The sequence below is a fragment of the Notolepis coatsorum genome (assembly GCF_963971535.1).
Source record: "Notolepis coatsorum genome assembly, chromosome: 2".
Lineage (NCBI taxonomy): Eukaryota > Metazoa > Chordata > Actinopteri > Aulopiformes > Paralepididae > Notolepis > Notolepis coatsorum.
Genome location: NC_140166.1, coordinates 18,086,486 through 18,112,964, shown reverse-complemented (window position 1 = coordinate 18,112,964; position 26,479 = coordinate 18,086,486). Strand labels below are relative to the sequence as shown.

At 41.0% G+C, this 26,479-nt stretch overlaps 1 protein-coding gene across 1 annotated transcript in view; it reads left to right on the top strand.

Moving 5' to 3' along the window:
* phf19 (PHD finger protein 19) overlaps positions 1 to 26,479 on the top strand; it is a 90,963-nt gene that overhangs the window by 30,285 nt on the left and 34,199 nt on the right. The window contains exons 2-4 of the mRNA XM_084308063.1: positions 15,820 to 16,029; positions 21,044 to 21,125; positions 25,354 to 25,449. Of these exons, the coding sequence (XP_084164189.1) occupies positions 15,829 to 16,029; positions 21,044 to 21,125; positions 25,354 to 25,449 (379 nt within the window). The 5' untranslated portion in view covers positions 15,820 to 15,828. The remainder of the gene's footprint in view (positions 1 to 15,819; positions 16,030 to 21,043; positions 21,126 to 25,353; positions 25,450 to 26,479) is intronic.

The window sequence follows — 26,479 nt, the reverse complement described above, 5'->3', positions numbered from 1 at the left end:
AAACAACAGTGCAATAAACAGGTAACATGGTGTGACATCTCGGTATCTGTACATAGTATTTACAGAGCATATAGGACATGCTAGGTAGCTTTAGTAGTGCAATACACTGTTCCTGTTGTTATACTAATTTAAAGTGGCCTTTCCTCTTGGCCATAAGTGTGCGTGTGTGCGGCATGAGTGTTAAAGTTGCTGCTAGTGTGTGAGCGTGCTCAGCGTGCGTGTCGTGTGTGTGCTTGTGTGTGCTTGTGTGTGTATAGTTCAGTTTCTGTGGCTCTTAATGTTCATTGTTCAAGGCTCTGATGGCCTGGGGAAAGAAGCTGAGCCTAAGCCTCTCTGTCCTAGTAGCTGGGGTTCGCAAGCGTCTGCCTGACCTCAGCAGCTGGAACAGGCTGTTATTGGGGTGGTGGGGGTCTTTCATTATTCTGCAGGCTCTGGATTTGCACCTCTTGTTGTATAGAACCTGCAGGGTAGGTAGCGCAATACCCGTGGTACGCTCGGCTGAGCGCACCACTCTCTGTAGGGCCTTCTTGTCCTGTGCCGTGCTGTTTCCATACCAGGCAGTGATGTTTCCGGTCAAGATGCTCTCTACAGCTCCTGAGTAGAAGGACTGGAGTATCTTCCCCGATACTCTGAACTTCCTTAACTGTCTCAGGTGGTAGAGGCGGCGCTGCTTCGCTTTCTTTACTACTGTGTCTATGTGTGTTGACCATGTCAGATCCTCTGAGATGTGGACCCCCAGGTACTTGAAGCTGCTCACCCTGTCCACGGTAGCCCCGTTAATCATCAGTGGTGTGTGTGTCTCCTGCTGTCCTCTCCTATAATCCACGATCAGCTCCTTGGTTTTACCAATGTTCAGGAGCAGGCTGTTGTCCTGGCACCAGCGTTCCAGTACCTCAACCTCCTCCCGGTAGGCCTTCTCGTCGTTGTCCGAGATCAGCCCCACCACCGTGTCGTCTGCGAACTTCACTATGGAGTTGGAGCTGAACTTGGCCACACAATCGTGTGTGTAGAGTGAGTACAGCAGGGGGCTTAGAACACAGCCCTGGGGGGACCCGATGCTCAGGGTGATGGTGTTGGAGGTCTGACCCCCCACCCTGACCGCCTGGGGTCTTTCACTCAAAGTCCAGTACCCAGGCGCTCAGGGCGGAGCTCAGACCTAGCTCGATCAGCTTGTCCACCAGTCTGGTGGGGACTATGGTGTTGAACGCTGAGCTGTAGTCGATGAACAACAGTCTCACATAGCCCCCCTTCTGACGGTCAAGGTGGGAGAGAGTGCTGTGCAGTACCTGGGAGACCGCGTCGTCAGTGGACCTGTTTGTCCTGTATGCAAATTGCATAGGGTCCATATCACTGGGGAGGGAGGCACAAATGTGGTCCTTGACCAGCCTCTCGAAACATTTCATGACCACAGAGGTGAGTGCCACCGGTCTGTAGTCATTTGGACATGTTGGGGAGGGTTTCTTCGGTACAGGGATGATGGTAGACATCTTGAAGCAGGCAGGGACCACTGACTCCGCCAGGGATTGATTAAATATGGCGGTGAACACCGGGGCAAGCTGGTTTGCACAGGACTTAAGTATGCGTCCTGTTATACCATCTGGGCCAGCAGCCTTCCTGGTGTTCACCTGCATAAATGCTCTTCTCACACTGTGTTCCGACAACGAGAGAGCGCCCCCGGCCCCCGCGGTTGCCCCCCCCCCTCCACAACAGCCGGTGCGCCAGTGACGTCACTAGCCAGAGGGCTAGCGGCGACACTGTCTACACCGAACCGAGCGTAGAAGGAGTCATGACAGGCCTACGGTACTGTTTAACCGGCCCATCACTCAGAATGTGGAGAGTTGTGATCTGTGGGAAGGTTTCCCGAAGTTCTCTCAAGATGGGCTCTACAGATGTGGGACTGGAAAACGAGGCGTCTCCCGCCGGTAGCAAGCTAGATGCCGGTGGTTGACGCAAGATGACGTCTTTTGACGCTGCTCTGCCTGGTTCAACCAGTAGGGGGAGTCGAGTTACACGGTGGAGAGAGGGAGCTATTCTACAATTGTGTGTGCATGCGACACTAGTCTTGGACATATTATTTTGCAATGTAATGCTTTTCTGTAGATTATTTGACTGTCATTGGTACAGTAATGGTGTGGTATTTTCGATTAACGTGCGTTTTTTATGGATAATCATCTAGATACTCAGATACAGTGCAGTATTCTTCTTTAGGAGACAACCCAACGTGCTGGCACCGAAGACCTGCCCCTACTCTGCCTCTGATTCGCAGAATGTGGCTCTAGTTAGGCTCTGGTTTGGGGAAATGTAACTGGCCCGTCGATTATTGTGATCAGGCTGTCCTGTGGATTTCAGCTGTCGCTGTACTGAATTTACTGGTAAGTTAACTTAGGTTTAACGTTAGTTTGTTTACTGCAGTTATGTCAGAATGACTATCAACTAAGGTAACGTTACAGTAGCAACTGCTCAAATAAAGCTGTATCCACATTGCTGTCAAGTTAACGTTATGGTCTCTCGAAAATTGAATGCGACCTCAAGGCTTTTCAACACTGGCCGCGTAATATTAGCTAACGTTCATTTAGCAGGATGTAATGTGTAACGTTTAATCAACGTGAAATGGCCCTGAATACATCATATAATGTGTTTCCCAGCTGCTTATATTGTAAGTGTATGCCCAAAAATATATATCACTATGAATTGAAAATGGGGGACCCTGATGTAAACAAGACGAAAGTCTTTCTCTGGTCTGCATCCCCTTAACAATTGTGTGTATTGAGCTGTACTGTATTGTACCCATTCTGCAATCTGTTAATGACATTTACATATCTGTAGATACTATATCTATATCTGTACATTCCTTACCTAGTTACGCTGCTGGCCAGTATGACCACTACCATAGTGTCTTTATACCTGTATCACTGTACATATTAATACTATATCTATATCTGTACATATCTCTTACCTACTCTTACTAGTTACGCTGCTGGCCAGTATGACTTACTACCATAGTGTCTTTATACCTGTATCACTGTACATATTAATACTATAACTATATCTGTACATATCTCTTACCTACTCTTACTAGTTACGCTGCTGGCCAGTATGACTTACTACCATAGTGTCTTTATACCTGTATCACTGTACATATTAATACTATAACTATATCTGTACATATCTCTTACTAGTTACACTGCTGGCCAGTATGACTTACTACCATAGTGTCTTTATACCTGTATCACTGTACATAATAATACTACAACTCTGTACACTACATACATCTGATTAGCATTATTACTCAGTAGTACTGATTTATAAATATATTTTAAACAATATAATGAATTAAAGTTTTGTTTTATTTGTCACATAAGGTACATGTACATTACAGTGAAACACTTGGTTCTGTATGAGCTTCATGAGATTGTGCTTCATACATTTTAAATTTTTTCTTTTTTGCAGGCATGATGACTGATGACACCACCATGGTGGGCTGCACCCCCCCCCCCCCCCCCCCCCACGCACACACAACATTAAGGGACAGTGCAATTATCTTTTATACCCCCCTGTTTATGTTAATGTTATTTATGCCTTACTCCTGTTTTTATATTTAATACTGTGTTTAGGACTGTGTTCTTATATTTTTACTAGCACCTGGGGCTGCATTTTAAATTTCGTTAAACTTCCCAACAATATAACAAGTCAATATAATTAACTGGATCATCAAACATGGATCATATAGTGGAATTAGTTTTAAAAAGTCTGATATAGACAATAATAAAAATAGTAAGATAAAATAGACAGAGTAAAATAGTGCAGTGCAATAAAATAGTAGAATAGAATAGATAAAACTTATTTTTTTACAGTGAAATAAAATAGTGATGAATGAATGAATGACAATTTTATTAACAGATTGCAGAATGGGTACAATACATTAGGCTACGGCTCAATACACACAATTGTTAAGGGGATGCAGTCATGCAGACCAGAGAAAGACGTTTGTCTTGTTTACATCAGGGTCCCACTGTCTGGAAATATGGTAAAATTATTCCCTTACCTAAAGATGGCAGACTATAGCACTCACACCAAATCAATTCTCTTGGTTTCGAGTCATAAATTGTCATCGATACCAAAAATTTGTTTGAACGTGTCTGACGAACCCATAGAACAGGTAAATAAAGTAAAATTACTGGGCATAATAATTGATAGCCAGCTGTCATGGGCAGAACACATTGATACAACCTCCCACCTCTTGCAGAGACAAGTCTCATTTCTTTCCTCTCTCCCTAGGCCTTCAAGGCCGTTCCTACCGCCGCCTCTACTACTCCATGGAGCCCGACGCTGCTATGCTCTGTGCTTCGTGCCGGTGGCCGGACTATACTCAAATCAACTCTAAATGGATCTAATCAGTGGATTGCATATTTTCTTCAAGAAGCAGAATAAGGCTAACCCTCTGCCTATTGGGACATCATAATCGGATTACCAACTTGAAGACGTGGTCATTTTTGGATTATCGAAGCTTTTGGACTGCAATAAGAAGATTTTGGATCTGTTTACCGCGCACAGGATCTACCAAAATGAACTGATAAGACACTTGGACACTTGGACTAATAATGCATTCAGTCATTTGGACGGAGTTGTTAAAACTCACTCCACTCAAATCAATAGAGTTATATTCCACTCTATTCAAATCAAATTTAAAGGGACGTGGCTGGGATAAATTGTGCCAGTCAGTCAGCCAAAACAAATTATTGGACCAAGGTCGAACCGAGAGCTCTGGAGTCGAAGGTCCTCTGGGAGATAAGAGTGGCGAGCGGCGTCCCACACCCCCAATCCCTAGTCCCCCCCCCCCCCCCCCCCCCCCTTCCTCTGCATTGGCGCTGCACTGTTGGCTGCCTCGTGTGAGGAGACCTCCCCCACCCAGGACTTGGCTTGTGCACTCCCCCCCACCTTCCCCCCCCTCCCACTCCCCCCCCCCCCCCCTACTGCCCTGTAACAACCCCAACCCACTCCCCCCTCCTTCCGTAAATGGCGCTGCCTATGACGGCTGCCAGTCTGTTTGCGGTGGTGAATATGCATATGTTTGTCTCAAGGCTCTGTACCATTATTACTATCTAAAATGTAATAATTGTGGAATATTACTGTAATGGGCTGTATGTGTATGATCCAAGCGTCCTATGATCCTCATAGGAGCATAACAGAAAAAAGCATTCCATGTGAAGGTATTCTGTATCTTTGCATGTCAACTAATAAAGAAACTTGAAACTTGATAGCATAGTGAAGAAAATGGGGAGTGGTATCTCCATGGTGAGGAAATGTCTTTCTTATGTCTTTAACTTTAACAGATTGCAGAATGGGTACAATACAGACCAGAGAAAGACTTTCGTCTTGTTTACATCAGGGTCCCCCATTTTAAATTCATCAAGACATTTATGACATACACAACATACACTTGTATGTTGTGTATGTCTACTGTCTATACACAACATACACTTGTACACACTACTGTTACATCCAGACATTTATGACATACAGGATATACAGACAACTCTGTCTATATATAGACAGTTTCTAAAAGAGAATATATACATTTGAGGGGGAGGAAACTGTACATTGAACTGTACATAACTATCAATAGACTAGCTAGCTATTTGTCTGTATCTCTTTCACTGTAATTTTTTTTTAATCTATTCTATTCTACTATTTTATTGCACTGCACTATTTTACTCTGTCTATTCAACTACTGTACTGTTTTTTTTGGGCGAATAAACTCACCATAGAGTTTCCTTGAGTTGTTCCTATACTCTGTTATTTTTTCATTGAAAAAGCCCTTCTTTGCCCCTTTAATCAAACTATTTACATAGTTTTTGTGTTTCTTTAAATCTAGGAAAGCCTGGTCTGTCCTGGACTTCTTAAATTGTTTAAAAAGATTGTTCCTTATTTTAATAGCTTTTAAAATGTCATCATTAATCCAGGGCTGTGTCCTCTGCTTTATCCTGACCATCTTCCTGGGTGCTAATCTGTCAACCACTTTAAGAAATGTTGTTTTAAAACCGTCCCATGCTTTTTCAACCTCTTTGCAGTGCATTACATGAGACCAGTCCACACCCCTTAAACCATCCAGGAGCATTTCCTTGCTGTAATTTTTTAAAGATCTGATTTTTGATGTTGTTGTGACCCTCAAAATGACCCCTCTGTACCTTTCTGGTACAGAAAATTGCAAGGTGATCACTTAGTGCATAATCAACAACGCCGCTGTTTGTTATCCTTTGTTTATCAGAGACCAGTATTAAGTCGATTATGGTCTGAGAAAGGGAGGTAACTCTGGTACTGTAGGTTCAGTGATGAGCTGGTGCAGGTCAAACAATTTACTATAGTTCAGAAGGGACTTTAATCCAGAGCTCTGTTTAAGTAAATCCGTGTTGAAATCTCCCATGACAACAACTTCAGATTTCTCTTTCGATTGTTGTTTTAAATTTTAGCTGAGTTTAGTGCACATATTGATGACAGAGACTCTCTCCACGCATCCCCCGTCGATGTACAGGGGCTGTATGTCGGTCTTCTTCCTCCTGTAGTCCACGATCATCAGTCATCATGCCTGCAAAAAAGATTTTTTTAAATGTATGAAGCACAATCTCATGAAGCTCATACAGAACCAAGTGTTTCACTGTAATGTACATGTACCTTATATGTGACAAATAAAACAAAACTTTAATTCATTATATTGTTTAAAATATATTTATAAATCAGTACTACTGAGTAATAATGCTAATCATATGTATGTAGTGTACAGAGTTATAGTATTAATATGTACAGTGATACAGGTATAAAGACACTATGGTAGTGGCCATACTGGCCAGCAGTGTAACTAGTAAGAGATATGTACAGATATAGATATAGTATTAATATGTACAGTGATACAGGTATAAAGACACTATGGTAGTAAGTCATACTGGCCAGCAGTGTAACTAGTAAGAGTAGGTAAGAGATATGTACAGATATAGTTATAGTATTAATATGTACAGTGATACAGGTATAAAGACACTATGGTAGTAAGTCATACTGGCCAGCAGTGTAACTAGTAAGAGTAGGTAAGAGATATGTACAGATATAGTTATAGTATTAATATGTACAGTGATACAGGTATAAAGACACTATGGTAGTAAGTCATACTGGCCAGCAGTGTAACTAGTAAGAGTAGGTAAGAGATATGTACAGTATAGATATAGTATTAATTAGGGCTGCAACGATTAGTCGACATAATCGACAATGTCGATTATAAAAAATCGTCGACGAGAAATTGTTGCGTCGATTAGTCATAAAAAAAAATTTTAATTTTTTTTTTTTTTTGTGCACTACCTATCTTTGTGAGAGTGGCTTCTCAGGGTTCCAGACAACATCATAACATGATGATCCCATAGCAAATTTTGGACATTGAAAACATTGTTCCCCTGCAGGAGATGATGATCAGACTAGACACACAATACATTACACACGCACTCCTCTCACTCACACACAGCGATCAGAGTAAGACACACACATACACACTCCTCTCACTCACACACAGCGATCAGAGTAAGACACACACACATACACACTCCTCTCACTCACACACAGCGATCAGAGTAAGACACACACACATTCACACTCCTCTCTCTCACACACAGCGATCAGAGTAAGACACACACACATACACAAATTACACAGTACACACCTCTCACTCACACAGCGATCAGAGTAAGACACACACACAAATTACACAGTACACACACTCCTCTCACTCACACAGCGATCAGAGTAAGACACGCACACATACACACACACACGGACTCCTCTCACACACAGCAAACAAAAGTTATTTAAAGTACACTTCCACTTTAATTTGTATTATTTAATTTATTTATCTTGTTATGAGTGATTGCTGTATTGTTCTTCAAATACATTTTCATTTAAAGTGGCTTAAAGATCCAAATTCAAATGTTTCATGAGTCATTATTTTAATTTGCTATGGGATCATGTTATGATGTTGTTGTTTGGTCCTGACAAGAGTCTCAAAGTCTGGGGTGATGGTAGACAAGCAACTCTGAGGTCATGCTCAATGTCCAATCTGTTCCTCTGCTCTGTCTTCAGCTGGACCAGAGCTGAGAAGCCACTTTCACAAAGATAGGTAATAAAAAAAAAAAAAAAAAATTGTTGTTGTTTACATTGGTTTTCGATTAGTCGACTAATCGAAAAAATAATCGGCAGATTAGTCGACTACCAAATTAGTCATTAGTTGCAGCCCTAGTATTAATATGTACAGTGATACAGGTATAAAGACACTATGGTAGTAAGTCATACTGGCCAGCAGTGTAACTAGTAAGAGTAGGTAAGAGATATGTACAGATCTAGATATAGTATCTACAGATATGTAAATGTCATTAACAGATTGCAGAATGGGTACAATACAGTACGGCTCAATACACACAATTGTTAAGGGGATGCAGACCAGAGAAAGACTTTCGCCTTGTTTACATCAGGGTCCCCCATTTTCAATTCATAGTGATATTTGATGTATTTGATGATGATGATGTTTGATGTATTCAGGGCCATTTCCCGTTGATTAAACGTTACACATTACATCCTGCTAAATGAACGTTAGCTAATGTTACAGTACGGCCAGCCTTGCGGTCGCATTCATAACGATAACGTTAACTTGACAGCAAATGTGGATATGCATTTGAGCACTTGCAAGTGTTAGTTGATTAGTTGATTGTCGTTCTGACATAACTGCAGTAAACAAACTAACGTTAAACCTAAGTTAACTTACCAGTTAATTCAGTACATGATGCACAGGACGTGATAAAAATAGTCGACGGGTCCATCCAGTTACATTTTCCCCCAACTAGAGAGGCAGAGTAGGGGCGGGTCGGTGCCAGCAAGTTCGGTTGTCTCAACGTAAAGAATAATACTGTACATCTTAGCACGTTAATCGAAAATAGAAAAATACCACACCATTACTGAACCAATGACAGTCAAATAATCAACAGAAAAGCATTACATTGCAAAATAATATGTCCATTTCTGTAGTGTGTGCACACACACACACACACAGCGGTGCGCTGGATGGATATAATTCCAACTTGACTTTGCGCCTCCTGGCGGCACAAAACAGAAGCCGCACCCACCCTAATAAAACCATTTGACGAGGGACGTTAACGGGCGGTAGAGGCCGTTGGAATGGCGGTAGGAGGGACCTCAATTTGCAATGCTGTAACTGTAGGTGGGCCCACACTGCCCGTTCGTCGTGGCGGAGGCTGTCAGACAATGTTGCATATGATTTTATTCCATGGACAGTGTACAGGACCGAAGTGTGGATACTGTAGTAGCCTGCTGTCTACTGCCTCCAAAGTGAAATGCCTGGATCTCTGTGCTCAGCTTGCAAGCATAGTTCTCTGAAAAATCAATATGCAAAACAGCTTCAAACTCTAATGTTTAGTTTGAGGAGGCGGAACTGTTCTGTTTCAAGTTCAAGTTTCAAGTTTCTTTAATAGTTGTCATACAGAAGTACAGAATACTTTTATACAAAATGCTTCTTACTGTTACGCTCCAGAGACTGTGCTAGACAAGATAAGTATGAAATAAAATGGTATAGCATGTAAAATAGAAGTAAAAATAGAGGTCACAGTGTTCAGTATAGACATATGTACAATGTTCGATGCAGAATAGAAGTAACTGAGTTACCATACAATATACAATATACTATGCAATGTACTAATATACAATACTATATAGTGTGCAAAGCAGAAATGGGATGAGGTACAATTTAGCTACAATTTACAGTAAGGTGTACGAGTTGTAGTGCAAATCCTTTACCAATAAATATAAAGTGTGTTTAGGTGATCTAAAGTGTGGAGAGTGGGTGCTGCAGTTATTTTTTTTTTAAAGTGAGTGTGTGCATGTGGATGTGTGTGCTCTGTGCATTTGATGGTTGTTGCATAGTGTTTATTGTTCGTTGAGCAGCCTGATGGCCTGGGGATAGAAGCTTCTTCTGAGTCTTTCTGTGCTCGCCTTCAGACTCCGGTATCGCTTGCCTGACCGCAGCAGTTCAAAGAGGCAGTTGTTTGGGTGGCTGGAGTCCTTGATGATTCTCTTAGCCTTACCCCTGCACCGCTTGTTGTAAATGTTCTGGAGGGTGGGAAGCCCCCCTCCAATTGTGCGTTCGGCTGAACATGTCACTCTGTAGTCTGCTTCGGTCTTGTGCAGTGCTATTCCCAAACCAGGAGGTGATGTTGCCAGTCAGGATGCTCTCTATTGTACATGAGTAGAAGTTCTTGTGCAGCCAGTTGAATTGGTGTATTGCCAAGGCTTCTAGCTTCTGGGAGAAAAGGTCTATCAATTCCTTGATGGTTCCGGTCTGGGTCTGTTTGACCACGTTAACAAATGTTTTCTCTCCATTTGTAGATTTGACCCTCTTCCACTGCTCCCAGGTGACTTCTGTGTTAGTCTCTGTTTCAGCGAACTGTACTACCTCAAAGCGGCAGTTGGCACAAATGCGATCCATACATCCTTTATTTTTTGGGTCACACACTATCATGCCCAGCAGCTCAGAGATGCTCTTTGTGTTCAGAACATCTCTGCTGTAGAGCTTGTTGCCCAGCAGGTGCACATTTTCATGCTCCATGCATGCACATGTCTCGATCCTTAGTCTTTGGCTCAGTGACGTAAAAGGGGCGTCTTCTGGCAAAATGCCTGTAAGATAGGCGGAGACTCTTTTTCATCTCACTGTTGTACAGCGCATGGAGCTCTGTGAGTGGCTTCGTTAGAACTCTTCGTTTTTTTTTTACTTTGTTTTTTGTGATTGTCTTTCTTTCCTGCTAAAAGTCGACTGTTCTCAACTCTAGTCAGAAAATGAACAACAGCTAGCTTTCTCTCTGTTGCCAGTTTCTTACCCCCTTTTGGCTTGAACTTTTCACTTTCTTTTGCCCTCGTCTCACTTTTTGTGGCTCTTTTTCTTTTTTCATTTTTTTTCTTCAGATTTATGTTCTGCTTTCTTAGTTTATGGTTCTCAGCCTGCAGTCTTTTATAATGTTTCTCTGCTGATGTATTCTGTCTCTGTCCTCTCTCTGGTGTGGAGGACACCGGTGGATTAAAATCCTCATGAGGTAGGGGATCCACCACAGCTTGCCCTGGATTCTCTTGCTGCGCTTGGATTACTTCTACACCAGCTAGAACTGGTGGAGGGTTCTCCATGGATGGAGGTGTCAGGTCCAACATAGCCTTTTCCATCTTTTTCCTTCCCCTGTAACCCCTGGATGCAGCCTTCCACTTGTCTCTCTGTTTTTTTTTCTCCCTCTCTGAAATCTCATCCGACTTCAAATGTGGAATCTTGCCCTGTTGTTTTCTTCTATGGTAGCTGAAACAATAGTGTATAATGTTATACTGATTCTGGTGGGCTAAATCACATACAAATTTAAGTTCAATATATTGCAGAAAAGGTAATTCCTAATCCTACTAACATGACAGTTTGAAATACACCAGAGAAAGATAATAATAATAATAATAATTCAATTATTTTGTATAGAGCTTTTCAATGACCCAAAGTCACTGACAATAGGCACAAAAAAAAAAAACAGAAACATAGATACTACATGTTACACATAGTTTTTTACCTTTCTCTTTTCCTGGCAAGATAGTCTGCTCTTACTGTAGGGTCTGTATTGACCCACTGCCTGTAGAGAGCAGTCTTTTGTTTGCTTGTTTTTGCCATCTAGAAAATAGGTTAAACTAGTTAAACATGACTAATACATGTACAATTACCTAGTAAATGGAATGTCATGCTATACAGTTTTTAAATATTTCTCATAAGATTGTACAATAAAAAAAAAGTTATGTATATAAAACACGAATAAAATATAAATATACAGAAACTACAAATACAGGACATATATCTATCATCTAAAACACTCAGCAGTGGTCGCCCCACATGATACTCGGTCGCCCAGATGTTTTTAAGGTCAGTCAAATATTACAGGCTAACCATTAGCTACAGAAACCAAACTAGCTAGCTCTTACCACATGTGTGTCACTATCAAATTCATCATCAAAATATAGATTTTCAGATAAAACGTATTATTCACAGTTTTGGGGCGGTCGTCCCACAAGACATCCAAAAGTGGCAACTACATTACAGCAGTTAAAAAAAGAGATTTATTTGCCAATATGAAAGAGACTTACTAACCTGCTAGTTGTTTCTCTGGGTCCCTCACATGTGTATCACATACATTTGACGTAGGAACTGTACATTGAAGGAGGTGGGGGGTTGGGGGGGGGAAACACTGTACAACTGTACAAGCAAAGCTGTACATTGGAATATTGACAACCATACTAGGTAATTTACTGTACATTGGAGGGGGTACTTTTATATAAAATGCTTACTGTAGCCACTACAGTAACATCATTAAGTCTGCTATAAGCTATTCTCCCTCTCATGTGTGCAGATCTTTATGCAGTTTTAAAGCACATTGGCTTTGTTCTGAATGCACTTTGTAGTTATCCTACAGAGAAAAGAAAATGCATTTGACTTGGAATTAATGTACTGTATGCATTCAGAAGTGCTGAATAAATGTTTTATGGACCCATAATAGTGATTATTTATTATTTAAGTTAAGTTTAGACATAATCATATATTTTTCCATAATCAGGTAGCTGAACAACATTGGTAAAAAAAATTCTATTCTATGAATCATTTTCGGCCTTTCGGCATTCGGCCAACTGTTTCCTATTTTCGGTATCGGTTTTGGCCAAGAATTTCCCATTCGGTGCATCCCTAGTTACAATAAACGCTATAATCTAAATATAATATACAGTACTATGAGTAAGTAAAGGAGGCATCCTCAAAGTCCGGATCCGGACCGAACCACAACTGTCTCTGGACTCAAATGATACTTTTCGTATTATCTGTGAGACGAGAAAAAGCAACCGAGTCCTCACTCAGAGTGGCATGGGTGTTTGCTAAACACAAGAAGCCATTCTCTGATGCATAAATAATAAAATAATGTACAGTATGACTGAAGTGATGGAGACCATGTTTGAAGGCAAACTAAAATAGGAAATGACAAGCAAATCCCCCTCTCGGATAGCACAGCAACCAGAAGAACTGCAATACTAGCTGGTGATTTGATTAAACAGCTTTGTGATGTAATAAAAACAACAAAACTGCTGCATACAGTGAAATTTTCTTTGCAACCTCATGTTAATAATCTTGTTGCAATTTGTTTAAAAGTTTGACTGACCTTAATAAACTGACCTTTGTCTTTTTTGATCTACTTTTTCTCCTCCCTTTTTTTCTGTATTTTTTTCCCATCCCAATTTAGTCCTTTTTTAAACGTACCTAATTCGGTACCCATCCCTACTCTTGGTGAGGTAGTCTGTGATCCAGTCTGACGTACTGTGGTCTCTTGGTTAGGTAGTCTGTGATCCAGTCTGATGTACTGTGGTCTCTTGGTGAGGTAGTCTGTGATCCAGGCCACCAAGCTGTGGTCTCTTGTAGGGGTGGGAATCACCAGTTTCATCATGATACGATACGATATCGATTCTTTGGACAACGATACGATATTTGCCGATATCACAAAGTCTCTCACGATACAATACGATACGATTAGATTCAGGTGCCTGCGATCGATATGAGATGATATCATATGCCCATTTAACACAATCAGTAACATTTAGATCAACAAAAAAAAGGTAATGAAAATATCATTTGACATTTGTATTTTTGAGCTCTTCCAGACATTTAAAGGAAAATCAATCTATTGTTTTTAATACAAATAGACCTCCTGTTCACTGTAAAGTGCCACGTTTTTATATATTGAGCTTTAAACTTTAAGCTACATTTTTTGGAACTCAAAACTCACAACCTCCCTCTCCCAAACCGTTCCTACAACAATTTGTTGATGTTGCATGATCATGTATAGGCCTACATTTATTATGTATTATATTGTTTATGTTTAAATAACATTTAAACATCAAACTCCTCTGACCTCATCTGGTCTTTCCAAAGACGTGCGCACACACACACACACACACACAGAAAGGGAGAATGCTATGCTGTAACATCTACACACACGGAGCTACTGCTGTTGTTCTTGGGCGGATATGAGACTCGCCACAGGATTTTCAAAATAAGAGTATCGATATGAATCGATCTTATTACATCGCATCGATCCGATTCGATTGTTGATAATTACATCGATGTATCGATCTGGATCGATGTATCGTCCCACCCCTAGTCTCTTGGTGAGGTAGTCTGTGATCCAGTCTGACGTACTGTGGTCTCTTGGTTAGGTAGTCTGTGATCCAGGCCACCAAGCTGTGGTCTCTTGGTGAGGTAGTCTGTGATCCAGGCCACCAAGCTGTGGTCTCTTGGTGAGGTAGTCTGTGATCCAGTCTGACGTACTGTGGTCTCTTGGTTAGGGTTGGGTACCTTCACATTTGAACCGGTACCTGTGAATCGATACCGGTACCCAACAGTACCTTTTTTCTGTACTTTAGTCTCTAAAAATGTAATCCACCTACTTTGGTTGTAAAATAACCACACTTTCGACAGTTTTTGGCTTGCCATTGCCCCGACTGCTTTGTTGTTGAATCAAGTCAAATCCTAGGTAAGCGTATATTGTGCGTGTGAACGTTGACGTGAACAAATATATATATATATATATATATATATATATATATATATATATATATATATATATATATATATATATATATAAAAAAAAATATATATATATATAATATATATATATTTTATTTACAGTACCGAAATGTGGCACCGACGGATTTCACGTGAATCGGTACTCTGTAGTACCGACGTGATTCGGTAGGTACCTTTTTAAAAGTACCTAATTCGGTACCCATCCCTACTCTTGTGAGGTAGTCTGTGATCCAGTCTGATGTACTGTGGTCTCTTGGTGAGGTAGTCTGTGATTGTATGTTTTTTGTTTAATGCCCTGTTTTATGTTGAAACTTGTTGTGTGCCGTGTTGGTCAGGACTCCCTGGAAGAAGAGATCTTGTATCTCAATGGGACATTCCTGGATAAATAAAGGATAAAAAAAAAAAAAATCCAGGCCACCAAGCTGTGGTCTCTTGGTGAGGTAGTCTGTGATCCAGTCTGACGTACTGCGGTCTCTTGGTGAGGTAGTCTGTGATCCAGTCTGACGTACTGCGGTCTCTTGGTGAGGTAGTCTGTGATCCAGTCTGACGTACTGCGGCCTCTTGGTGAGGTAGTCTGTGATCCAGTCTGACGTACTGCGGCCTCTTGGTGAGGTAGTCTGTGATCCAGTCTGACGTACTGCGGCCTCTTGGTGAGGTAGTCTGTGATCCAGGCCACCAAGCCGTGCTCCAGCCGCATCACTGTGAGCTTCTCCACTAGAAATGAAGCCTGGATGGTGCTGAAGGCGCTGGAGAAGTCAAAGAACATGATTCTCACTGAGCTGTGGGCTTCTCCAGGTGCGTGTAGGCTCTGTGGAGCATGTAGATGATGGCGTCCTCCACCCCCATGTTTGCCTGGTATGCAAACTGCAGGGGGGTATGCAAACTGTACTAGTCCACACAGTGACATTCAGTGTCTTACTGTACTTCGTACTGTGTCTTTTCTATTTGACCAAGTGTTTGATCAAACTTATATAAAAATATTTGACAAAACACCTGATATCAGCAGAGGTCTGCGTGAGTTTTATCTTCAATACTTCAATACTAAAAGACTGGCACATGTGATGTCATCACTTCTAGTTGTAAGTAGACCATCATGTCATGCTGTGACTTTATTGTTGTTTTTGTGTGTGTGGTAGGCAGGCAGTATGCTGGAGTCATCCTGCGGGCCGTCCCTCTCTCCAGAGGCCTACCTACAGGCAGAAGCCTACTGCAGTCTGCATACCGCCACAGGGGCCGGACGCAGGGGGCGGATCCTAGAGGAAGTGGTGGAGTCTAGTCTGAGCGTGGGCCAATATGTCCTCTGTCGATGGTCTGATGGACTGTACTACCTTGGCAAAATACAGAGGGTGAGTTTAACACACGCACACACACGCGCACACGCACACACATCCCTCCAGAGCAGGGGCCTCATAACAAACCTAGCTTAGGATTCACATGATAATGGTGGAGGACGTCCGCAAGTTCCAAAAGGTACACGCAACGATATACAGTTCCATACAGGCTTCATTTCTCTCCTCTTTCTCTCACTCTTAACTATCTGTCGTTCTCCCCACCTTGGAGGTCCACTAAAGTGCAACAGTGTGCTTAGGCATAACAAAAAATATTGTTTGTTTCCTGTTGGTTGTCAGTTAAGGCCATGGGTAGGTAGGGAATTTATTTTATTTTATTTTTTATTTTATTCTTTCCCACGGCGACTATGGATAGGGAATTTCTTTATTTAATTAAAATGTTCACAACATGGATGCATGTACTCTGCCAGCATGTTTAATATCAATAATACTAAAGGTTTGACTAAGATTTCTATGAAACTTTATAAAAAATAAAAAATAAAAAAAGGATATATATATATTTTTTATTTTTTTAAATACTTTTTTTTTTAAACTCATAAAATATATTGGGTCGCACCTAAATCGGCAGGGTCGGTCGGCAACCGGAAACAAACCATTATTTTTTTTAGGCCTTAGCAAGCTCTTTTATTTCTCTAAAGTAACTATTTGCACTATTTTCACTCTGAGTAAACGATTATGAGTGACCAACTTGAATCACAGTATCTCCCTGAATGTTCACAACGTATATAACTGTGTGTGTGGCGGGGGGTGCAACAGTACAGTTAGCCCACGGTTCAATACGTACCTCGGTTTATGGGTCACAATTTTCGATTTGGTTTCGATAAGCATTTTGTGCTTATCTTTTTTTTATTTAGCCTTTATTTAACCAGGTTTGTCCCAATTGAGATCCAGGATCTCTTTTACAAGGGAGACCTGGCCAAGAAACGGCAGCAACACAAAGTTTCAACATACACAGATATACACTACAGACAAAAGCAACATTACAAAATGGTCAAACAAAACATCTGCACACAGAAAACGTGGTTACAATAGGCTTCACCATAGCCTTAAATACATTTGGTGTTACCAAGCTTTGGATCTTCAGATCGGACTGGAGATTGTTCCATGTAGTAGGTGCGGAAAACCTAAAAGCTTTCTTTCCCATTTCTGTTCGGACATTGGGAACCAAACCAAGAATGACCTTGTAAATCAAAACATACCAATGACTAGGGATGGGTACCGAATTAGGTACTTTTAAAGGTACCTACCGAATCACGTCGGTACTACGAGTACCGATTCACGTGAGATCCGTCGGTGCCAGATTTCGGTACTGTTAAAAAAATAAAAATAAAAATAATTTTATTTTTACTTTTTATTTATTTTTGTCGGTCAAAAGTGTGGTTATTTGAAGTTTAGATTTTTTTTCCACAACTGAGGTAGGTAGATTACATTTTTAGAGACTAAAGTACCGAATAAAGGTACCGTTGGGTACCGGTATCAATTCACAGGTACCGGTACCGTATCGGTTCAAATGTGAACGCTACCCATCCCTACCAATGACTGAGCCGACGTGCATATAAGGAAGTCCAGTTCACTTTTGGATATAATACACAATGGTGAGTACGAGATCCACAGTTTGTAATAAATCTCAGAGCCCCATGATACACGCTATCCAGCATGTGGAGACTTCAGAGCGGGCGGAAGTGCACGGATTTACATTGGAACAAATGCCTAGTCTATATGCGAAGTCAGTCCCCGTTTGAAGATTTTTTTTAACGATTTCCAGTTCCAGTGTTCTATTGTCCATTTTGCATGTATAACCCGTTATTATCTCATTCATTAGAATGTTAGAATTCATTTTAGAATGATGAAATCAGTGTGACTGTACTCCTGAAAAAGTATAGTATGGTTTATTTGTATTGGGAAAGATACAGACACATTAGCTGGTTGAACAACATCTATGTGTGGTAATAATGCAGATATTGAGTGTATTTCTGTGAAAATGCGCATGGCACATGCCTCAAATTCCAATCAAAGCGGGAAAAAATACGCTTCCAGCCCGCGAGTCGCCCGCCCGCTACATTCATTCAGCGTCATACCAGAGATTTCTCGGGTTTTGATCCTTTGATATTTTTCCATTGATCCCCGTTCTATATGGTCGGCCGGAGCCCTCTAGGTGTCCCTGATTCATCTGCCTACGTTGGAATGGCAATGACGAGCGAATCTCACCAGGTGGCAGTATCGCCTACCTTTTGAACTCTTGATAGTCTAGTTCAGACAGTTTCTGTCCTGATCCCTTTCTATCCTGACTCTAGGTGTCCCTGATTCATCTGCCTACGTTGGAATGGCAATGACGAGTGAATCTCACCAGGTGGCAGTATCGCCTACCTTTTGAACTCTTGATAGTCTAGTTCAGACAGTTTCTGTCCTGATCCCTTTCTATCCTGACTCGCTCTGAGGGGGAGGAGCTCTTTCAGAGCAATCGCTAGGAGATCTTCTCGCCTCAACCTATAGTTTCCCGTATACACGAGTAATTACATATAAATGAGTAATCGCGATCGCCGATGGGTTCATTGGAATTATTCTTTTTGGAGTACCTTCTGGCTAACCTAAGGTATATTCTATGTCTATTTTACCGAACGTGAAACATGTTTCTGTAACGATCACAATGTCGTATTTTACTGGACCTAAACCAAGCTTTTTGTAACTATCGCATTTTCGGGGTAAGACTACCCCCCCCCCCCTTGATGATTTTGTGAAGGCACATATGTACATGGTATATACCTTTTGATTTGGGAGTATTTGGGGTTTCAGGCGAACAACCAGCACGATTTGGGCTTATTGCATATAACGCGTCATATCTTGCCATCTATGGAAAAAGACTGGATTATTTTGGAAATGGGCAATGTTTAGCGTGTAATAAACTACTAACTACAGTGTGTAGAAACAAATAATTTTTTACATGTTTGACTAGAAATAGTGTGTCAAATGAGCCATACTATTGTCTCCATAGCTATAATATAGAATATACAATAGCTCCGCAAAGATCGTGAAAATGGTCAAGAAAAGCTGCCGCCAGCCAGTGCAGATGGGGAAAGCTGGTGGCAGTCAAAGAGTTAACATGGGAGCAAAACTGAAGCGCTGATCGCTCGCCCGCCTCACGCCTGCGTTCCGTGTTCGGTGCGTTTGGGACCTAAAGAGAAAAAAATTCTACAATTTATTTATTCCCAATTTATTATTATTTTTTGCTTATTTGTTTCCATTCAGACACATTTCTCAGACATCATACAATGTCTCTCATTGTGACATTGATATAAAATAAATAGATAAACGTATATATAAACTGACGAGTTAGCGCCTCTATGACTTTCACACACAGGAGGAATTTAAAGTACTGCATGAGATAACTCTGTGGTGAGTGCAAGGCTCTGTCTTTGCGTGTTGTTTCATAGAAGACAGGACTTACTTTGGTGCTGGAAAATGTACGAGAGGGCAGTGTAAACGCTGATCTACCGTTTTCATTTGGTGACGAAAGCCCACATCTCTAACCACCAAAAAGGGCTTCAGATATTTTGCAATGAACGTCTTTACTGCACTGTTTTTTTTCCACTGACCGTGTTCTTACCTGTTCGACTGTCCTGCTTCCAGACAGTGATATTGCTGGGTGGCGGCGGCGTAGATGTGCGCTCATATTGGAAGTGTCCATTTACATAGGCGTGACATGTGAAGGAAGACATTTTTCTGTTAACTGTTTTCGTTCCCTCTTATTTTTTCGTTCATCATATCCAAGCCAAAACCGAAATGTCCCCACACTGCTGCCGCTTGACTCCACTCGCCATGTTCCAGTGTTGTTCTTACCAACATCCGAGTACAGTGGTTGGATATTTACTCATCCTGGAGCCATATTTACTCATCGTGGACACACACACACAGCCAAGGGAGAGAAATACAATGCATGGAAACTAGCTTTGAAGCATGCAGGTCATCCCTACAGCAGACCTCTAGTGAACTGCAGACCTCTGGTGAACTACAGACCTCTAGTGAACTACAGACCTCTAGTGAACTACAGACTTCTAGTGAACTGCAGACCTCTAGTGAACTGCAGATTTCTAGTGAACTACAGACATCTAGTGAACTACAGACCTCTAGTGGACTACAGACCTCTAGTGAAATACAGACCTCTAGTGAACTGCAGACCTCTAGTGAACTACAGACCTCTAGTGAACTGCAGACCTCTAGTGAACTGCAGACCTCTAGTGAACTGCAGACCTCTAGTGAACTACAGACTTCTAGTGAACTGTAGACCTCTAGTGAACTACAGACCTCTAGTGAACTACAGACATATAGTGAACTGTAGACACAGAGGAGAACAGACCTCTAGTGAACTACAGCCCTCTAGTGTAGGGGTGGACGGTATATACTGTATAAACGGTATGAATTTGCGCTACGGTATGGATTTTGACTATACCTTCATTTCATACCTTGTGATCGGTAGACTAGAGCAGCTAGTCACAGCAGTAGCAATGACGTTAACGTTACTTGACGATTCACTCAACGTTTGCAGTGGTCGTTGCATAGTGTTTAATTGTACTGAGTTTTTCTCCACTTGCTCATGGACCTTGCCATATAGTTTGGGCATTTCAATTTGGCTAAGGAGGCTGAGAGGAGACTTGCTTTAGCGCAGCAACGGGCTAACGTTAGCCGCTAAGCTAACGTTCTAACGTGACTCCGCGGCACCAGTTTTACCCCTTCAGAAGCATTTATATAGACATTTTAAGAAAAAATAATATACCGTGATATATACCGTTATCGTCTATGCTTAAAATTATACCGTGATATAAATTTTAGACCATACCGTCCAGCCCTACTCTAGTGAACTACAGACCTCTAGTGAACTACAGACCTCTAGTGAACTACAGGCATCAGTTCGTCATCATTTCTAACTTTCTATCACTACAACAAGCTAACCGTGCCTTTTGTGTCCATCTGTCTGTCTGTCCACCTGTCTGTCCATCCTGCTCTCTGTGTGCAGGTCAGTCCTCCTAAACAGAGTTGTTTTGTGACATTTGAGGACAACTCAAAGTTCTGGGTCCTTTGGAAGGACATTCAGCATGGTGAGACAGCCTCTATTCTCCATCTATTCTCTTTATTCTCCATTTATTATCTATTCTCTATCTTCTCTATTCTTACTGTGTTGTGTATCTTGTATTGTATCATGTAATTGTTTCTTTCATGCTTGTATATTTGTATTCGCTCTGGTGGCAAACCATGTTTCCCCTCGGGGATTAAGAAATAAACCATACCATATCTGTTCTCCATCTATTCTCTATTTATTTTCCATCTTTTCCCTCTATATATTCTCCATCTATTCTCTATATTCTCCATCTATTATCTCTTCTCTCTATCTATTCATTAACAAGGTGACAAAAACACAATTCTTCCACCTTAGAAACATAGCTAAAGTACAACCATTTATAAATAAAAAGGACACTTGCAATGCACTCTTTACCTGCCTCCTGAAAAATAACAGAGACTCCAGCTCATTCAACTCTCTGCAGCTCGGCTATTAACTAGAACCAAGAGGAGATACCACATAATTCCAGTGTTAGCTATTCTGCAGCTTGGTTATTAACTAAACTAAGAGGAGATACCACGTCAGTCCAGTGTCAGCTACTCTGCATCTAGGTTATTAACTAGAACCAAGAGGAGAGACCACATCAGTCCAGTGTTAGCTACTCTGCAGCCAGGGGTGGCCAACCAGTCAGAGACTAAGAGCCACAAAAATGACTGTGGTACCGCAAAGAGCCACACCATATATACCAGCGTTTCTCAACAGTTTTTTCAGTCACGGCACCCTTCATGTGTTTATAGGTCCCACCGTCTGACCTCTGAAGTTGCGAATGTCTTTTTTATTTGGGCCTCACAGGGTTAACCTCTTAAGCCCGAGCGGTGTTGCATTGCGTTTTCTTTTCAAATGTAGCTAAGAGAGTCAAAACGGCAGTCAAAGTGTATATTTTCAGCATTACGTTTGTTTACCAATGATCATATGGATCATATGGACTGAATGACAAAAATATATATATATATATATATATATATATATATATATATATATATATATATATGAAAATTATTTTTTAATTTTTTTCATAAATGGATTGAGGAGCCTCACATTGACAGGCAAAGAGACTAGAACCGAGAGGAGAGACCACACCAGTCCAGTGTTAGCTACTCTGCAGCTAGGCTATTAACTAGAACCAAGAGGAGAGCCCACATCAGTCCAGTCATAGCTACTCTAGTCTGCACTGGCCTCCTCCTTACAGGGCTGTACGCTAAGCTTTTTCACTAGGGGCACACTTGCCCATAAATGAGAAATTTAGGGGCAAAAAATATTTTTTAGGGGCAAATTTTTTAATGACAATTTTACCATTATTTATATCGATTGTTTTTGATTTAAAAAAAAGAAAAAAGAAAAGAAATTATTTTATATATATTTTTTTTTTTAATAAAATATATATATTATATAATCATACTTGTAGTTGTATTATCTGCGAGACATCGCCACCACGCAACAAGTCTAAATGCTCGCTATATGCAACCAGCTCCACTGTCTGTGTGTACTCGAGTAGCCTCCAGCTACGGCCAGGATTCCCCGGAGCTGCAGCTGGACCCTATACTGTAGCCTCCAGCTACGGCCAGGATTCTCCGGCGCTACAGCTGGACCCTATTGACTATATTCAGCGTGCCCTCAGCTCGAATACGCATCGACTCAGTGTTATAACAAGACATTGATATCAGGAGCTATCTGAACAATTTAGTTTAATGGGACGTTTCGTTTTGAACAGTAAGCTAACGCGAGCTATCATGCACTACTAGACTTACTGGAGCATTTGTTGATATCAGTAGCTAGCCGGCTGGCAGGCTCACCGAGGTCCCAGTGTCCCACTAGAGACTAGTGTTTACAACAGCCACGGGTGCGGGAGGGAGGAGGAGCAGCAGACGCCGCAGCTCTCTCTGTGTGTCTGAGTTCAGTTCGGCTCACTATAGGAGGTCGAACGCGTCGAAAATATGAAGCAATACTAACTTTACTTTTCTTCATAGCTAAATCAGACAGTCAGCCAGTCTATCAGAGTGAGTGCTCAGTCGATTGTTCCCGCTGATCATACCTGCTGAGTGCTCACTGCTCACTGCTCAGCTCGCATGAGTGACGTCATCGCGTCATCACACGCCTTGGATAATTTAGGAGTGAAATGCGAATGCAAGGCTTGAAAGCACTACTCGCAAGCCCACCCCCAGATAATATTTACCAATCGCAACGGCCAATTAAAGGGGCAATTCGCGACGATATCATCGCAGTGTACAGCCCTGCCTTATATACAAAGCATTAAATTGAACAGGACCAAGCTACATTGCCAATTCTCCTGTCAACTATGTGCTCCCAAGAACATTACGATCAATCATCTACTACTGTTATATTGAAGGTTCCTACAACAGCCAAGAGAAAATCGGGGATGCAGCCTTTGCTAATTTCGCACCAAAGCTATGGAACACCTTATGTGTGGACCTTATCAAACCTTTATTTAATCTGAAATACAAAACTCATTGAGACAGAGGTCTCTTTTTCAAGGGTGATCTGGCCAAGAAGGCAAGCACGAATTATGACATGCATATACCGTAATTCCTCTAATAGTAACCGGGTCTCAAATACAAGCCGGGTCTCTATTAATGGCCGGGTGCGCTCTTGAGCTAAGCAATTATAAGCCGGCCTCCTAATACAAGCCGGGTTACTAATATACTGAGCTGCATACTGAGTTAGTTACTTGATTTCACTTTGAAAACGTTGAAATGACCAGTGACCACCTGTAATTGTTTACTATTTCATACAGTACTTGGTTTCAATAAATGAACCCAGTACATTTTACTGGGTTCAAACCGACACAAAATGTTGATTTATTCATTATGATCCGTTTGAAAATTTGAAATATAGGCCTCCCTCTTATACAGGCCTCCTCCTAATACAAGCCTGGTACCCGCTACAGTTGAAACAAATACAAGCCGGGGTTACTATTGGAGGAATTACGGTACATAACAAAGCACAATAGACTGCCATACAACCAACGTTTTTTATGGAAAATAAAATTCAGCTTAATAAAATGGAAGCACAATAAAACGGTAACAATCAACCTCAGCGTACTGAGGGGACGGAGGTCAGAGGTCAAGGAGAAAAGTGCTACACATCAAAGCAGGAGCAGCAGGTGGCAAGGATTTCAGATTTTTTTTGTTTGAAGCAACACAAAGAGATCGGAGAGGCCAATTTGAGACGTGTCTGGAGGTCATTCCAGGACTAAGGGCCGAAATAAAATAGGCTTCTTTTACTTGCCTCAGTCGGCACGGGCGGCATTTTAAAACGCATCCAGGTGCTGGATCTGAGATTGAGGGAGTTTTGAATTAATTCAAGCTTGGAAGCTCGGGAGTTTACCAAGAACAGCCGCATATATGAAAAAAATATCAGTGCTGAAACCTGCATGTAGCCAGTGAAGTCTAACCAATCAGTGAGTAAATTGTACACTGTACAGTGAGTGATGCGTCCTATATCGTGAGTTGGAGATAAATCTCAGAGCGGCGTGGTAAAGCAGAGTTTGGCTAAGGCAGTAAGACGAGCGAATCTATAAACTATGTCACCATAATCTAATTGTGACAAAAGAAGGGCCATAACCATAATTTACAGGGAAGCGGGGGGAAAGCATGATTTAACCCTATAGAAAAAAGCAACTGTGAATTTATGTTTTTTGATGAAAGCATCAATATGTTTAAAATCTAGGTTCTTGTCCAGCCAGATGCCAAGGTATTTGTAAGTTTCAATAACCTCCAATAGAACAACCGTCGAGGGTGAAAATAGAGGGGGGAGAGACAGTTGACCTAGTTGGAGCAAATACCATTGCCTTTGTTTTGCTACCATTCAATAGCAGTTTTGATTCAATTAGTATGCTGCAAGGAGGCAAAATCATTATGGAGGCTAGCTCACTATATATTTTTAAAAGTAAGCTAAAAAGGTATCTCTTCACCTCAGCCTTTTTAATACAGTCTGCCCCTTACTAAATGAGAGCAATTTTATTGTTTTATGCTGCTATTTTTACGTTTATTTCTATTTCTGATGATTTTATTGTATTGTTATTACTTGCATTGCATTTACTCCTTTTCTTATTTTCTGCATTGCTTTTATTCCATCTATTTTATGCTCTTTTGATGTTTATTTTATAGCTGGCAAGCACTTTGGGCTGCAATTCTTGTATGAATTGACATTGATTGACAGAATCCTGTCTGTCCAATACTCTGCTCCAGCTGGCGTCCCGGGGGAGGAGCCTCGCTGCTCTGTGTGCCAGGAGGCGGAGCTAAAGCCAGACGACCACATCCTGATCTGCGGAAAGTGTGGAATCGGTGAGTCACTGAAGGCCTTGAGTTGAATAGACGTCATACACTTCATTGAGCAGGTTTTGATCCATCTATCCATCTTCCAGCCAGTGGAATGAGGAATGCATTTCTATCATCTCCCTCTGATACACGCATACATAATAATAATAATAATAATAATAATAATAATAATAATAATAATAATAATAATAATAATAATAATAATAATTAATAATAACTATATTTATATAGCACCTTTCATACATGGATTGCAGCTCAAAGTGCTTCACAGCAAATGGCATACAATTAACATAGGCATAAAATTAGCATACAGTTGACAGAATAAAGGCAATGCATCACAGAGTTAAAAATGTTTCACTATCAATATATAAAATTAGCCATTGTTTTTGGTTCTGGCCCGCCATACAATGACTTGGAAATTATTTTGCCCGAGGCCAAACTTAATTGCCGACCCCTGACCTAAACCCCACTGTAATGACCTAAACCCTACTGTAATGACCTAAACCCTACTGTAATGACCTAAACCCTACTGTAATGACCTAAACCCTATTGTAATTTGCTAAACCCTATTGTAATTACAACCCTATTGTTAATGGCGCTAACCATACTGTAATTCGCTAAACCCTATTGCAATTAGCTAAACCCTATTGTAATTACAACCCTATTGTAATGACCTAAACCCTTTTTTAATTACCTAAATCCTGTTATAATTACAACCCTATTGTTAATGGCGCTAACCATACTGTAATTAGCTAAACCCTATTGTAATTACAACCCTATTGTAATGACTTAAACCCTTTTTTAATTACCTAAATCCTGTTATAATTACAACCCTATTGTAATTACATAAACCCTATTGTATTAAATGTTTGCTTGTTGTTTATGAAATGTCTGCCTGTTATTTAGTAATTGTCTCCTTGTTATTTATTAATGATCTACTTGTTACTTATTCAATATCTCCATTCCAATCCAACTTATTTGCATAGCACATTTAAAAACAACATGGTTGACCAAAGTGCTTCTCAGTAAAAACCAT